The 15,019-nt window shown below is 39.3% G+C and overlaps 1 protein-coding gene across 1 annotated transcript; it reads left to right on the top strand.

Moving 5' to 3' along the window:
• Window positions 1-495: 495 nt before the first annotated feature.
• Window positions 496-11,920, top strand: LOC149148944 (putative rhamnogalacturonate lyase B). The gene is made up of 2 exons (XM_089442328.1): window positions 496-1,953; window positions 11,832-11,920. Exons 1-2 carry the CDS (start codon window positions 558-560, stop codon window positions 11,918-11,920), a joined length of 1,485 nt encoding a protein of 494 aa, XP_089298454.1. The 5' UTR covers window positions 496-557.
• Window positions 11,921-15,019: the final 3,099 nt, after the last annotated feature.

The raw sequence follows: 15,019 nt of genomic DNA, 5'->3' as shown, positions 1-15,019 counted from the left end.
GCCATGTCCTTTTTGAAGAACATTTCCTTGGATAATATCGCTGAAGATGTTGGTGATTTCCAGCCACAGAAGTTTTGGAGTTTAAAGAATTACCAAAGCACAAGTTAAATTCAGAGGGAGATTGTAAATATTCCAAGAACCATGGCTCTCAGAAGACTTGCGCTACATTAGATTACATTTATCACACTTTTGATAAGTATGCTATTAGTTCTGCACTCTGTAGCGGAAGTGTTAGGGGGGCGATGTGTATTTTGTGGATCAGGGTGCTCACATTGCATTAGATAATGGAATTGTGCGATGTCACCATATCAAAACCAGCGGGGATAATTACAGGCATAGGTTATGGAGGGCTTGACAATTTGCTCGAAATTCTCAACAAAGAAACGAACAGAGGATACTAGGATCTCAATTGGAACGAGCCAGGAGGGAAGGATACGTTTGATGTGCCAAGTGCGATATTTTTTAAAGTGGTCGAGGCTAACAAGGATAATGATAAGTACCAGTACTCATGTGACAATAGGGAGAACAGAGTCCATGGATGGATCAGCTTTGATCCCATGGTTGGGTTCTGGGTCATCACTCCTAGCGATGAATTTCGTAATGGAGGTCCAATAAAACAAAACTTGACATCCCATGTTGGGCCAACATCGCTTGCAATGTTTCATAGTGCTCATTATGCGGGTGAAGAGCTATGTCCTAAGTTTCGTTCTGGAGAAGCGTGGCAAAAGGTTTTTGGCCCAGTCTTCATTTATCTTAATTCTTCATCAAGAGAGGCTCACCCATTCTCCTTGTGGCAAGATGCAAAGTTACAGATGATAAAGGAGGTACAAAGTTGGCCTTATGGGTGGCCTGAATCTCCATTATTTAGAAAGAGACCAGAACGAGGATATATTACTGGACAACTGTTAGTACATGATAAATATGCTGTTGAGGATGTTCACCCTGCTCGTTTTGCTTTTCTGGGATTGTCCACACCTGGGGAAAAGGGCTCTTGGCAAAAAGAGAGTAAGAGCTACCAATTTTGGAGTCAAGCTGATGAGAATGGGCTTTTCTCTATAGAAAATGTTTGCCCTGGTACCTACAATCTCTATGGTTGGGTGCCGGGTGTTCTTGGTGACTATATGAAAGAAGGCTTGATTAACATATATTCAGGTTGTAGGATAGATGTTGGGATTTTGATCTATGAGCCCCCAAGAGATGGCCCTACTATATGGGAGATAGGTTTACCAGATCGCACTGCTGCAGAATTTTTCATTCCAGATCCCAAGCCTTGCCACATCAACAAACTATTTCTCAATCATCCTGAAAGGTTCCGGCAATATGGCCTTTGGGAAAGATATTCTGAAATCTTCAAAGACAACGATTTGATATATACAGTTGGGACTAGTGACTGGAGAAGGGATTGGTGCTTTGCACACACATGCAGGATTGAAAATGATGGAAGCTTTCGTCCCGCAACATGGCAAATAAAATTCCAGCTAAGAGGTGTGGAACAAAACAGTCTTTATAAGCTTCGATTAGCAATTGCATCATTAACCAATGCAGCCATTCAGGTTCGATTCAATGATGCAAATATATATAAACCACATTTTGATACCATGCAATTTGGGAAAGATAATGCCATTGCTCGTCATGGCAACCATGGTTTGTACCATCTGTTTAACATTGATGTTTCTGGAAACTGGATCTGTCAACTTATTTGTCTTGTACCCATCCAAATAGCCCGGGCTGAAAACAATGGATTACATCCTCTGCTTGATGGGTTTCAGATACCTCCCCATCACACTTATGCAGATAGCATATCTCTAGCAAACTTGCTCTGTTTTGGCTTATATGACGCTGTGTTGAGTCAGTGGGATGGTAAAATCATGGTGGTCTCATCAATTACAGTTGGTTCATCTATTGGAGGTTCATGTTATAGGGAATGTGATTCTGAATCTCAGCATAGCAAAGGTGAAACTGAAGATTGGCAACATCAGCTATTCAATTTTGTGAGAAGTTTAAAGGAACACTGTGGTTTATTTAAATCACACAGCAGTTTCGTAGCGCGCTACGAAACTGCTGTAGGTGATGATTTTAAAGTGCAGAGCAGCTAGTGTGATACTGTGAGCGGGAGTTGAGGAAGAGAAGCACCTGTCTATTAATATCACTTACAGCACATCTGAAACATGGCAGCATTCCATGTCTGGGGTTATTAAAAGATTTGGGAACAGGCTGCTATACTTTGGGAGAATGTGGGAAACAAAGACCGTGAAAACAGAGCATTCTTCTTGATCAATTAATAAGCATACACGTAACTAGAATCCAAAGCTAGTTCGTTCTATGTACTCTCCTTCAAAGATACTTCAACCTAAACAGCTAAAGGACATGTGTCAAGAGCCAAAAAAGCATCATGCGACAAGAAGCAAAGATTTAGGATTTTGATTAAATGAAAACCATTTGTGATTTCAGTTTAGACATGTTGTAATTAATAAATTAGTTAGGCACTAGATAGGGATAGTGAATAGCCACCTTCGAGGCTCCCCTCATGCTGGAGGAGGAAGCTCGAGGTGGAGAAGTTTGTTTGCCTATAAAGGGATCAGATTAGAATGTAGAAGGGGTTGGACATTTTATAGAAAAATAGAGTTGTTTTGGGCTATTGTAAGACCTTTTTTACAGTAATAGTAAAACAGTGTTGTTCTCTACTCAAGATTCTCGATGGATTGTTATGTTCAAATATAATGATGGTGTTTTATACTTTATGTTCTTTTATAGTCTTGTTGTAACACAATCACTCAGAATTCATAATTCTATGCTCTGACTTCCTGTGTGTTTGGCAAGCTATGTTTTGGTGAAGTATGTTTGATATATAATGCAAAGAGCCTTGACTTCCATGAGATCACTATGTTTTCCTTGTTTACTTAATTTATGTGACTCCATAGCCCAATGAGAACCAGTTTGACATGTTTCCAACCAGCTTTGCTTTCATGAATGAATAAAGAGTTAGCCATCTTTTGTAGTGAATGTTTTTTATCAAGAGTGTGTGAGAGAGCCCTCTCTGATCAAAGAGGCTAAGCTTTGATCTAAAGATAGGTTTGAAAGAGTTACATGAAATCTTGCTTGGTTGCAGCCCTCAGTAGTGATTTTGTGATAACATTAGGGACTAGTAAGATTCACCAAGGTTGCAAAACTTTAAGGTAAACTTCCATCCTTAAAATTTTCACTGCTTCTCATCTCCCCTATGTGTTTTCTCCAAGTGCCCATCAAGCCTTCTCTTATAATCCAATCGTTGATCAATCAATGGCCCAAATTAGATTCTAATCAATGGATAAGATCATATTGACTTGATCTACGCCTTCTTCTAGAAGTTTCACCCATAGTTTAGATTAATACCCTTTAATTATCTTAATTGCCTAAGTTTAGACTTAGGGTCCCATTAAAAATAATTAACTATTTTAATAAAACTATCTCTAGGTGGAATTTCCCAAAATGATTTCTGGGTATTGGAGAATGCATGTGTCTAAGCCTCCCTACAAATTTTGAGACTTGGAGCACCTCAATGCTACCAAAAATCAACACTCCCTCTTAGTTAGGAATGTGCTCTAACAATGCACCCTACTGAAGCATCACTCTACGCTGACCCTCTAAAGCCTCTGCGCCAATGTTGACTTCTGCTCTATGTCAACAGCACTGCTGCCAACTCTGATTCGTGTTGATTAGTCTCTAGCACTCCTAACCCCTACAACTGTCACTTCAACACTCCTCTGCACCAATTGACATTGGTCCATCTTGCTACTTCTGTTTTGGGCTTACGTAGCAAGGAATTGATCCATGAGGTGGGCTCCTCAAGGATCCTGCCCATCTATAGCTCTTTTGAACTACAACTCTAAATCAACCCACCTCCCTCATGGAGGTATCTCGTCTTTCATAGAAAATTCATCCTCCTCTATCTTTGTGGTTGTAACCTTCAGATCATGCTTCTCATCTTTGTCCTTCTTCCTGAGAGGACACTGTGTTGCACAGTGACTGAATTCACCATACCTGAAGCATTTGATCTTTGAAACATCCTTCTTTCGTCTTTGTTGCTCCTACTAACCCTTAGATGTGAGGGTTGCATTCTCTTCCTCCTCCTTGGGCTTCGACCCACAGCTGTTGCTTCCATCAAGTTTACACTTTACCAAGTCCCTCCTCAGCTCCTCTTGCTTAAGAGTTGCCCACATCTCATCCTAGTTTGGCAAAGTCATCCTGCCCAGGATGCTCTGGACAAAGACTTGCCACTCCTCATACATTGAATTTAGGGCCATTCTTACCACCTCGGAAGCTTGAGGTGTTGACCTAACAACTACAAATTCATCTTGGGTCTCCTAAAGCTTCATGAGGAACGAATCAATGCATTCCCCCTTCTGCATCTACGTAGATCTCATCTTTTGCTCCAAGTACATCTTTCGCTACTCAGAAGATCCTTGATACAGTGTCGACAATGCATCCCACATCTCCTTGGCAATGTTTCTACCAACGATGTGACAGACTATATGATTCTTCACTCCGTGGAGGATCATTCTTTTTGTCTTCTCCATTTATCCCTTGTACTTCTTGAGTTGATCTAGATCTGTGGACGCAACTCCCATGCTGTTGATGTAGACTTTGAGAAAATTCTCATCCAGAAGGCATGACATCCTTGCCTTCCAGATCACATAGTTGGATGCCCCATCCAACCTATCTTGATCTCTCAGTACACTGGTTGCCATCTCTACCAAATGAAAAGGTCGAATAACCTCCTCTCTCCTCTGCGCAACACTGAACTGGCCTACGCACTCCCTTCTAGAGCTTGTATATCTGCCCCTCTCTACTAGTGCTCAACTAGTGAGAATTCAGACTCCTTGGCTGGAAGTCCTCTGAGGAAGAATCCCCTCAATCATGTCTCTCTCTCCCCTTTGACGTCGTTTTTCCTAGCAACTGCTTGCAGAAAACTGCGTCCCACCAAAAAATCCCTCTTTACAGAAGCTTCTGCTACGTTGCTCCCTCTACCATTAAAAAATATTGAACTAGAAATATTACCTCTCTATCGACTCACTCAGAGAGAGATTTACCGCGAAATCTTTCCCTCCTAGCCTAATTTTGCAAACCCTCTAGGGATTCGAATTGCTGCCTCTGCAGAAATTTCAAGCTCCCTTCATCCTTTAGCATTGGGCTCTTCCAAAACTAATCTTCTTACTTCACCTACAACTCTGATACCATGTGAAAATTCCTAAACACATAATCCCTACTATAGTAAACTTATGTTACTTCTCCTACCTGTTTAATCCATGCAAGTTATTTATTGTGTTCTCCGGTAAATATCGAAGTAAATACAACTGCAACATTCATTATTTAAAATAATATGCCGAAACAAGAAACTGAACTAGAAAGAGATACAACACACATCTACACAGTTATTTTTGGACAAATGTCCCCGAAAAAATCCAATGCAGGAAAATCAGGGCAACAACTTTGACGGTTTTATTATTATGCAGTAGTAATTTCTAAATATAACTTTTGGATGCCTTCTTGGCAATCCAATTACAGAGAATATCATTGACAGAGAGATTTGTAAGATTACCTCACGCTATCACTGGAAATCCTGGTTGATCCAGCCCCTGAATGATTGCCCCTGGTTGTCTCTAGCTCCCTCTGTACAGTCTCTACATCAACCCTGCATCAAACCCTCTGGGGAAAGCATCACTCCTCCAGTTGATCGATTTGTTGCTCAGGAACTTCGATTTCTACCTCCTGGTCTCACACCCCGACTCATGGCTTTTGCAATCGATTCCTTCAGCAAATTTTCGGACTTCCTCTCGACTTCTGCGCTACCTCTACATGGATCTGCACTGCCTGAGTATTCTCTTACTAGAAAGATTTCCCTTCGAATACTATCCCTACCCCTCCCTACAAAAGATCACTATTGAAAATCTCTCCAGTAGTTGCTCTGCTTCATAAAATCGAACTTTTGATCCCCCCTCTATGTTTTATCCAAGTGCCCATCAAGTCTTCTCTTATAATCCTCTTGTTGATCAATCAATGACCTATATTAGATTCTAATAAATGTCTAGGATCATATTGACTTGATCTCCACCTTCTTCTAGAAGTTTCACCCACAGTTTAGATTAATACCCTTTAATTATTTTAATTTCCTAAGTTTAGACTTAGGGTCCCATTAAAAATAATTAATTATTTTAATAAAACTATCTCCGATGGAATTTCCAAAAAAGATTCCTGGGTATTGGAGAATGCATGTGTCTAAGCCTCCCTACAAATTTTGAGACTTAGAGTTAGAGCACATATGATGTTACCATAAATCAACAACTAGGATACGAGGTTAATCGCCAAGTTGGGACAAGGGAACAAGAGTACAATCCACGCCCATTCTTTCTGTCGAATTCCCCACTAATCCATGTCCAAATTTGTCCAAGAAAAACAATCATAAACACTGAATTACATAATTAAAAGACATACCTTTGGGGTTGGAAGGCCCACCTTCAAACTTATGACCATAACAGATGGACAACAGTGCATAATGGTTGGCGTGGGTGGCATAGAATGGTGGCACATCGAGTTATCTTATGTCAACAAGGGGCTGCTGGCTTTCGACTAAAGAAAAATCGAGAAAAATTATCCTATAGGGCTCACCCACTAGTGGCGGGTAACATCTGGCTCCAACTGGGAGATGAGCTCTCAATAGAGTGCACGAACCATATACTCAAACGGGGAGGTCATGAAAACACCATCAATCTCTCGGGACCACAAACCTGTTACATGCACATCAAATATTAAGCACACAGTGAAACTTTTTTTTATAGCATCCCTTGATCACCCATGCTTTTTTAGTCCGTAAAATTGATCAGGGATCAGTATTTTAGCTTTAAAGGTGAAGGTGCTGAGAATTGCTTCAAACCTGAATTAATGGATAGAGTTCGTCTCTATCTTTCCAACACCTCAAAAGGTTCGAAAAAATGACATCATATGCAAAAGTTAGAGCTTTTGCAAGTTTGGTAAAAAGAAAGCCCCCCGGGACCAACCCCCACCCCATGTGACCATGCGCTCGAACCAGGAGCTAGGGGCCAACTGTTAAGTGGGATTAGTGTGCCACTAATTAGTTTATATTTGAATTAATCTGTAATTAAGTCGGCGGAATTTATGGCTGAGCCACTAAATCCGGAATTGCCACCAAACTTGGCGGACTTAACTGGCAGTTCTCCAGATTTGGAGGAGGTTTTCTAGGAAAAACTATTTGAGCCATAACTTACTCAATTCTCAACCAAATTTCGAAAATGAATAGTCATTTTTTGCTAATTCACATGCTAGAAATTCATTGGAGCATGTTTCAAAGGCAGAAGAGGTCATCTACAGGTATTTTTGTTCACTTGAAGGTTTTTGAAGCCTAGGGCCACCAGGTGTTGGAGGCCATTACCAGAGTAGCTGATAACCAAATTGAGTAAACAAATAGTCATTTTTATAGATTTGAATTTTTTAAACTCATTGGAGCAGGTAGAAGAGGTAGAAGAGGTCATATACAAGTGTCTTTGTTCACTTGAATATTTTTGAAGCCTAGGGCCACTAAGTGTTGGAGGCCATTCCCAGAGTAGCTGGTAACCGAATGGAGTAAACAAATAGTCATTTCTGACAGATTTGAATGTTTTAAACACATTGGAATAGGTACCAAGAGCATTGGAAGCATGTAACAACAATTTGAGCACTATTGAAGCTAATACAAAGGCCTACACTATGAAGTTGGACCAAGGAGATGTAACCCAGGAGCGGTGAACTCCTTCAACAAAAATTTATGTATTGAGCTCTGTTATTTTACCAACTTGATCTGAAATTGATTTCTAGTTAATGCTATGCTAGTATCATTTCCAGATATAAAATTTTATTTTCTTTGGTTTTCTTATCCATAGAGAGTTTATCCATGAGCATGTGATTGTCAATTCATCTAACTTGGTGAAATTTAGTGTTTTGCATAAACTTAAAAGCATGAATTTAAATGGATGAATAGAAGCATATAAAAACATAGCAAGAACAAATACTAGAGCTCAATACACAATTTTTTTTTTAAGGAGTTCACCCCTCCTGGGCTACATTTCCTTGGTCCAGCTTCATAGTGTGGGCCTTTGTATTAGCTTCAATAGTGCTCAAATTGTTGTTATATGGATCCAATTCTCTTGGTACCTATTCCAATGAGTTTAAAACATTCAAATATATCATAAATGACTATTTTTTTACTCAATTCGGTTATCAACTGCTCTGGGAATGGCCTCCAACACCTGGTGGCCCTAGGCTTAAAAAATATTCAAAACACCTATAGGTGACCTATTCTACCTCAGAAACCTACTCCAATGACTCTAAAGCATCCAAATCTATCAGAAATGACTATCTTTTTACTCAATTTGGTTACTAGCTACTCTGCACCTGGTGGCCCTAGGCTTCAAAAACCTTCAAGTGAATAAAAACACCTGTATATGACCTCTTCTGCCTCTAAAACCTGCTCCAATGAATTTACAGCATGCTAATTAGCCCAAATATTACTATTCATTTTCGAAATTTGGTTGAGAATTGAGTAAGTTATGGCTCAAACAGTTTTTCCTAGAAAACCTCCTATAAATCTGGAGAACTGCCAGTTAAGTCTGCCAAGTTTGGTGGCGGTTCAGAATTTAGTGGCTTCACCATAAATTCTGCCAATATAATTACGGATTAATTAAATGATAAACTGATTAGTGGCACACTAATCTCGCTTAACAGTTGGCCCCTAGCCCCTGGTTTGGGTGCTTGGTCACATGGGGTGGGTGCTGGCCCCGGGGGGCTTTCTTTTTACCAAACTTGCAGAAGCTCTAACTTTTGCATACGATGTCGGTTTTTCGAACTGTTTGCGGCATTGGAAATATGGAGACAAAATATATCCATTAATTCAGGTTTGAAGAAATTTTGATCACTTTCATTTTTTTAGCTAAAATAATGGTCCCTGATCATTCTTCCCCACTAGAAGCCTTTTGGACCCCAAAAGCTCTCTTGATCACTGATTATGTTGATGAGGGGATTGTTCCCTCATCCTTCCAGTCTTTATCCATTGAAATTTTCCTAATTTCATCATTTGGAGCTTTTCATAAAAAGTCAAAATTTTCCTTGATTTCGACGACCATCTATTGTTGTCTTTGACACCGTCATGCTGCAATATTTCTGAATTTGCAGAACAACAATCTAATTTTGCAGAAAACATCTTGTTCCTACCTTGGTCAACAATCAAAGGAAACTTGGAATCTTTCTCACCTTGCACTTTGTCTCTATGGCGATTTTTAGCTGCTTTTTCCTTGTACTTGAGTCGACTTTTGCCCAAGTTTCTTTACCATTGTAATGTGCCTTTTGGAAACTAGCAATGAACATTTGTGAAACCCATGCCTTCTTTGCCAAGCTGCTTTTTCCTCTTCTCTTTGACCTTTGCAACTTCTTGCACCAGCACCTTGTTTTCATCACCGCTCAACACAAATGTTGGCTGTTGGAAATGTTTTTCACCTTCTTTCTAAGGCAACCTGTTATCATTCTAAAACAACTCATTACAAATATAAGCCTATTTATGAAAAGTATGATCCAAAACATCTCTTTGTTTGAGCATCAACAATGTAAAGTTATGACTTGCATTCACTAGCCTCTTCATTTGCCCTGCATTAACTAAAGAAATGTTCAGTTTCTTGCAATGAGCTCTCACAATATAATTCACTCCATCTTTAAGCAAATGATATTTGTGCTCATAGCGATGAAACACTGCTTTCTTGTCATACAAATATGGAATTCCCAAGATAATTCCAGAAAAGTCAAGTGGAACCATGTCTAACTCGACTTCATCAACAAAGTTTGCAGTAATAGCAAATCTAAAAATGCATTTCCTTAAAACCTATAAATTGGCATCCTTAACTATCCAACCCAAAGGGTATGGTTTATGATGTGGTACAGTTTCAAGTTTAAGCTCTTTAACTAAGTCTTCTGAAATCAGGTTTGCTTGTGATCTACTATCCAAAAGTGCATCAATCTTGGTATGATTTGAGATTACTCTGACAATGAACAACTCTTCCCTTTTGTCTTCATTTGGAGTGTTGTTGTGACTATTTGAGGAACTAGTACTTTCAACATGTTCACCTTTCAAACCCATAGCTGTAATTTTTGTCTCATCTCCTGAATCTGACCCTAAGTCTTTTTCAGCTATAGCAAAAGTTTTACCCTTCCCTTTGGCTTTCAATCTATCTGGTTTTAATTCTGGATGAAGTTGCCAACAATGGTCTTCATCATGGCGAGTCTTCGAACAGTTTTTGCATGTGAGTTTTTTCTTCTCTTTTTTTATACTTCCATTCTTATTTCCCTTCCATTTTCCTCCCTTCTCTTTTCCCTTACCCTCACTTTCACCTTTCTCCTCTATGTTTTGTTTTCCCCTTGCCTCAAGATGCATGGTTTGCACACATACTTCATCTAAGTTGCTTTGGTTAAACATAAGGATAGTGTGCTACAAATAGGAATGTAAACCTCCAATATATGTCAAGAGTGTGTCTTATGAATTCAAGTTTACTCCTAATAACAAAGCCTTTTTCCTAAACTCTTGTGTATAATCTTGGAATGTTTGGCCTTTAAGTTGCCTAAAGTTTTGTCAACTCATGATGTATTTTTGCATATAGGCTAAAGGATAAAACTGTCTTTTAATTGCATAAACCAATTCAACCCAAGAAATGGATATCTTACCATGGATTCACATTTCCTCTTGAGTCCTTACTTCCCACCAAACTAGTGCAGCTCCTTCTAGCCTTAGTGAAGCCAACTGGATCTTTATGCCGTCCTCTTGAAGGTTCTGAATTATGTAGTATACCTCCAACTGTCGAATCCAATTGTCTAACTTTTCTGCATTCACTTCTCCATTGTACATGGGAAGTTCGAATTTTATGTCCAATTTCAGTAATGGAGTTTTTCCTTTTGGGGTTTTGGAATGAGTATGCGCAGTGGTGGTTATGGAAGATGATGTCATGTGAGATGGTGAAGATGATGAGGATGGTGGAGATGGAGGTGGCTTTCCACCATTCCCTTTGGAATCCTTATTTTCATCTTTTTTTGTTCTCAGAACTCTCTCCAACCATTCTGGTGTTCCTCTCTTCATAGAGGACTTTAACCATCTCAGTCAAAGTGTAGAAAGCTTTCTTGAATTCTTCCTCTTCTGAAGAGGGACCTTCATGCTCTCTTTCTCCAGACATAATGGCTATGGATTCAGGCTTATAAATTTGTATTGATTGTACCTCTTCAATCACTTTAGCCTCTTGTGCAATTTGTGCCTCTTCTATCTCAACTGATGGAGATGGAACTTGAGGTGATTCAGGTGTTGCCTTGAGTGGTCCTTTGGGTGAGGATGGTGCTTTCTCAACCTTCTTCCTTCTTGTCCTAATCTCAGGACTAGCTATCAGTGGCTTCCCTTCTCCTCTCTGCAACTTCAACCTTGTAATCATAACAACAATTTCAACTATCAAACCCTTCAAGCAAATCAAGCAAGCAACCTTGTGCTTTGATATCGACTTAATGATCAGGGATCAATGTTTTAGCTAAAAAAAATGAAAGTGCTCATAATTGCTTCAGACCTGACTTAATGGATAGAGTTTGTCTCCGGCTTTCTAATGCCACAAACGGTTCGAAAAACCAACATCATAGTGAAAAGTTAGAGCTTCCCCCGTGGCCAGCGCCCACCCCATGTGACCAAGCGCCTGAACTAGGAGCTAGGGGCTAACTGTTAAGCGGGATTAGTGCGCCACTAATCATTTTATCATTTAATTAATCTGTAATTAAGTTGGCAGAATTTATGGCGGAGCCACTAAATCCGGAACCGCCACCAAACTTGGCGGACTTAACTGGTAGTTCTCCAAATTTAGAGGAGGTTTTCTAGGAAAAACTATTTGAGCCATAACTTACTCAATTCTCAACCAAATTTCGAAAATGAATAGTCATTTTTGGCTAATTGGCATGCTGGGAATTCATTGGAATAGGTTTCAGAGGTAGAAGAGGTCATCTACAGGTGTATTTTTTTTACTCAAATCAGTTACTAGCTGCTCTGGTAATGGCCTCCAACACCTGGTGGCCCTAGGCTTCAAAAACCTTCAAGTAAACAAAAACACCTGTAGATGACCTCTTATGCTTCTGAAACCTACTCCAATGAATTCCCAGCATGCCAATTAGCCAAAAATGACTATTCATTTTCAAAATTTGGTTGAGAATTGAGTAAGTTTTGGCTTAAACAGTTTTTCCTAGAAAACCTCCTCTAAATCTAGAGAACTGCCAGTTAAGTCCGCCAAGTTTGGTGGTGGTTCTAGATTTAGTGGCTCCGCCATAAATTTCGCCAACTTAATTACGGATTAATCAAATGATAAACTGATTAGTGGCACACTAATCTCGCTTAACAGTTGGTCCCTAGCTCCTGGTTCAGGCGCCTGGTCACATGGGGTGGGGGCTGGCCCCAGGAGGCTTTCTTTTTACCAAACTTGCAGAAGCTATAACTTTTGCATACGATGACGGTTTTTCAAACCATTTGTAGTGTTGGAAATCGGGAGATGAACTCTATCTATTAATTCAGGTCTGAAGTAATTCTGAGCACTTTCATGTTTTTAAGCTAAATTACTAATCCCTGATAAAAAATCAATAGGAAATAAAATCTACTCTAAAATGCAAATTTAATCTAAATACACCTAATCTAGGATGATAAATTTAACATGATGTTAATTTCTAATGCAAAATCAATATGCAATGCATCCTCCTATAATATGCATATTACATCATGCAAGTACTAAGTGTAATCATATAGCTAATGCAACCAAGATATCATTAGATCAATGTGAGAATACTTGCCTATATGATTACTCATGCAATAAACCCAAAAGTTAACATAGAAACAATCATATGGAGGATGATGTGGGTGGGAGGTGGGAAAATATGATATCCATATGGTGTAGAAAGGAGTCATGGATGAGGGAAAGGATACCAATTTAGATGTTCGGAGCCTTTCATGTAAGCACAAAATAGATGATTGAATAATCAAGCTTGATAACTCCCTATCGCGATCATTGTTCATAAATTCATGCTTCATTGTTGCCACAAGGTGATGATTGGAAGGAAAAGGTGACTAGGGACATGGAGAGACACAACAAATAGATTGCCCGATATGATGGTCACATTGAGAAGGAGCAATGATTGTGTGCTCACAATCTTGAAAGTATTTGGGAAGGAGGGATACATTTAATAAGTGGCTTTTCATTAACATCATACTCATGAGAGGGAAAGGGCTCATCAATATCAATGATGGTATGAGAAAGGGTGAGGCAATGGCTCATGGATAAGGTGGCTATGTTCTTGGGATCTTGGAGAAAGCAAGGAAAAGCAAGGCCCCTGTCGGTGTCATCACCAATATCATAAACGGGGCTCTCACTAGTTACTTCCATTAATCCTTTTTCATCTATGGGAAAATAATAATCATCCCTTCCAATGGTGTGAATAGGTATATCATTATGAGTAATGCCCTGAAGAAAGGGAAAACCAACCTCAACCTCATTTTCCTTGTCAATATCATAAATAGGGTCATTGTCGAAATGATGGTTAATATCCCATTTTCCCTCATTTATGTGGAAGAAATAAGAAATGTTAACCTCACAGGGATCCACAATACCCATATCCTCTAGCACCCTTTCTTGAATGAGAGGCCCCACTTCATCATGTTCATCCTTGTGGACTTCAATGGGGCTTTCATCCATACCCTATTCGATTCCCAAATCCGCGATCCAAGGGTCTTCCATAGATTCCTCATTTGATTGGTCATCATGATTTTCCTTAAAATCATCTTCTTCTTCATTGTTAGGCAGGGAGGACTCCTCCTCTTTCTCCTTTTCTTGAAGAATATCAGCCAAGGTATGTAGTATGTGATTTTGGTAATACACTTCTAGGAGGAAAACATATGTAGGTTTCTTATTATATTCACATTTCATATCATAGAGCCTCCCTCCTTTCTCATAGAAATGAAAGAGGATACCTATGTGCTTATATTATCCCACCAAACCCATGGAAGACTTACTATATTCATCCATTCTTTCTTGCAAGATTTGGAGACTTTCAGGATCAATATCCTTATCTTCATCTTTGAAGGAGATGTTTTCAAGTTCATCATTGTTGAAATTTTCAATTGACAACTCCTCCACATCTTTCTTTCTCTCTTGGTCGTCTTGGTCATCCAAATCTTCCCTGGTTTCATCAGGCAAGGTGCCATGCTTTTCTTTAATTGCATGACACAAGGATTTGAATGCACTAATGCAATGGGCAAGCTCAAAGAAGAGATAATTTGTAGGATTTTATTCATATTGATGTTGAATACTATTGAGGTCTATCTTGCTCTTATTATAGAAGTTGAATAAAAATTCCTCATCCTCATTCTCTACTACATGCTCACAAAATTCATTCCACCCATCCAGTCTTTCCCCTAGTATTTCAAAGCTTTTAGGATCAAGATCATGGACAATTTATTTTCCACAATCAACCATTCTTCATTATCTTTCCTATAAAGCGAATGTGGAGTTGCCAGTGTGAATTCTTAATGCCTTGATAAATTCTTGCTTCACCCTACAAGCATTAACTTTGAATTTCAATTGAAGAACTAGGGCTTCGTTCTTCCAGTGGAGTCACAAAAATGATATATCAATCATTTCATAAGGGAACAAGACACACATCTCGTCTCCATGGCAACAATGCCAAAAATATACCACACAATCTATCAGGGCCCTAAGGAAGGGAAAATCTAAGGGATAACTACTAAATTAAGTGACAACAATGGGACAATGACCCACTGTCACCTTAGTCAAAGTTCCCTGCTCTTTACGAACTATAACTGATGGTAGGAGTATCAGTAGGAAGGGAATCATTGAGAATGAATAGATCAATGATTTGGGTATAGTGTAATCCCATGAGGCCCATTCAAGGAGAGACACATCAATGGCTTAATGCTTCA

Source organism: Pinus tabuliformis, chromosome 9 (genome assembly GCF_031772625.1).
Source record: "Pinus tabuliformis cultivar Carrire ecotype Pingquan chromosome 9, CPIR1, whole genome shotgun sequence".
NCBI lineage: Eukaryota > Viridiplantae > Streptophyta > Pinopsida > Pinales > Pinaceae > Pinus > Pinus tabuliformis.
The sequence above is the reverse complement of the archived record's forward strand: the minus strand, read 5'-3'. Positions and strand labels throughout refer to the sequence as shown.

Coding starts and splice junctions, on each gene's coding strand:
- LOC149148944 (XM_089442328.1), top strand. CDS start 558: ATGGTTGGGTTCTGGGTCATCACTCCTAGCGATGAATTTCGTAATGGA. Junction 1,954..11,831: donor TGAATCTCAGCATAGCAAAG/GTGAAACTGAAG, acceptor TTAAGTTGGCAG/AATTTATGGCGGAGCCACTA.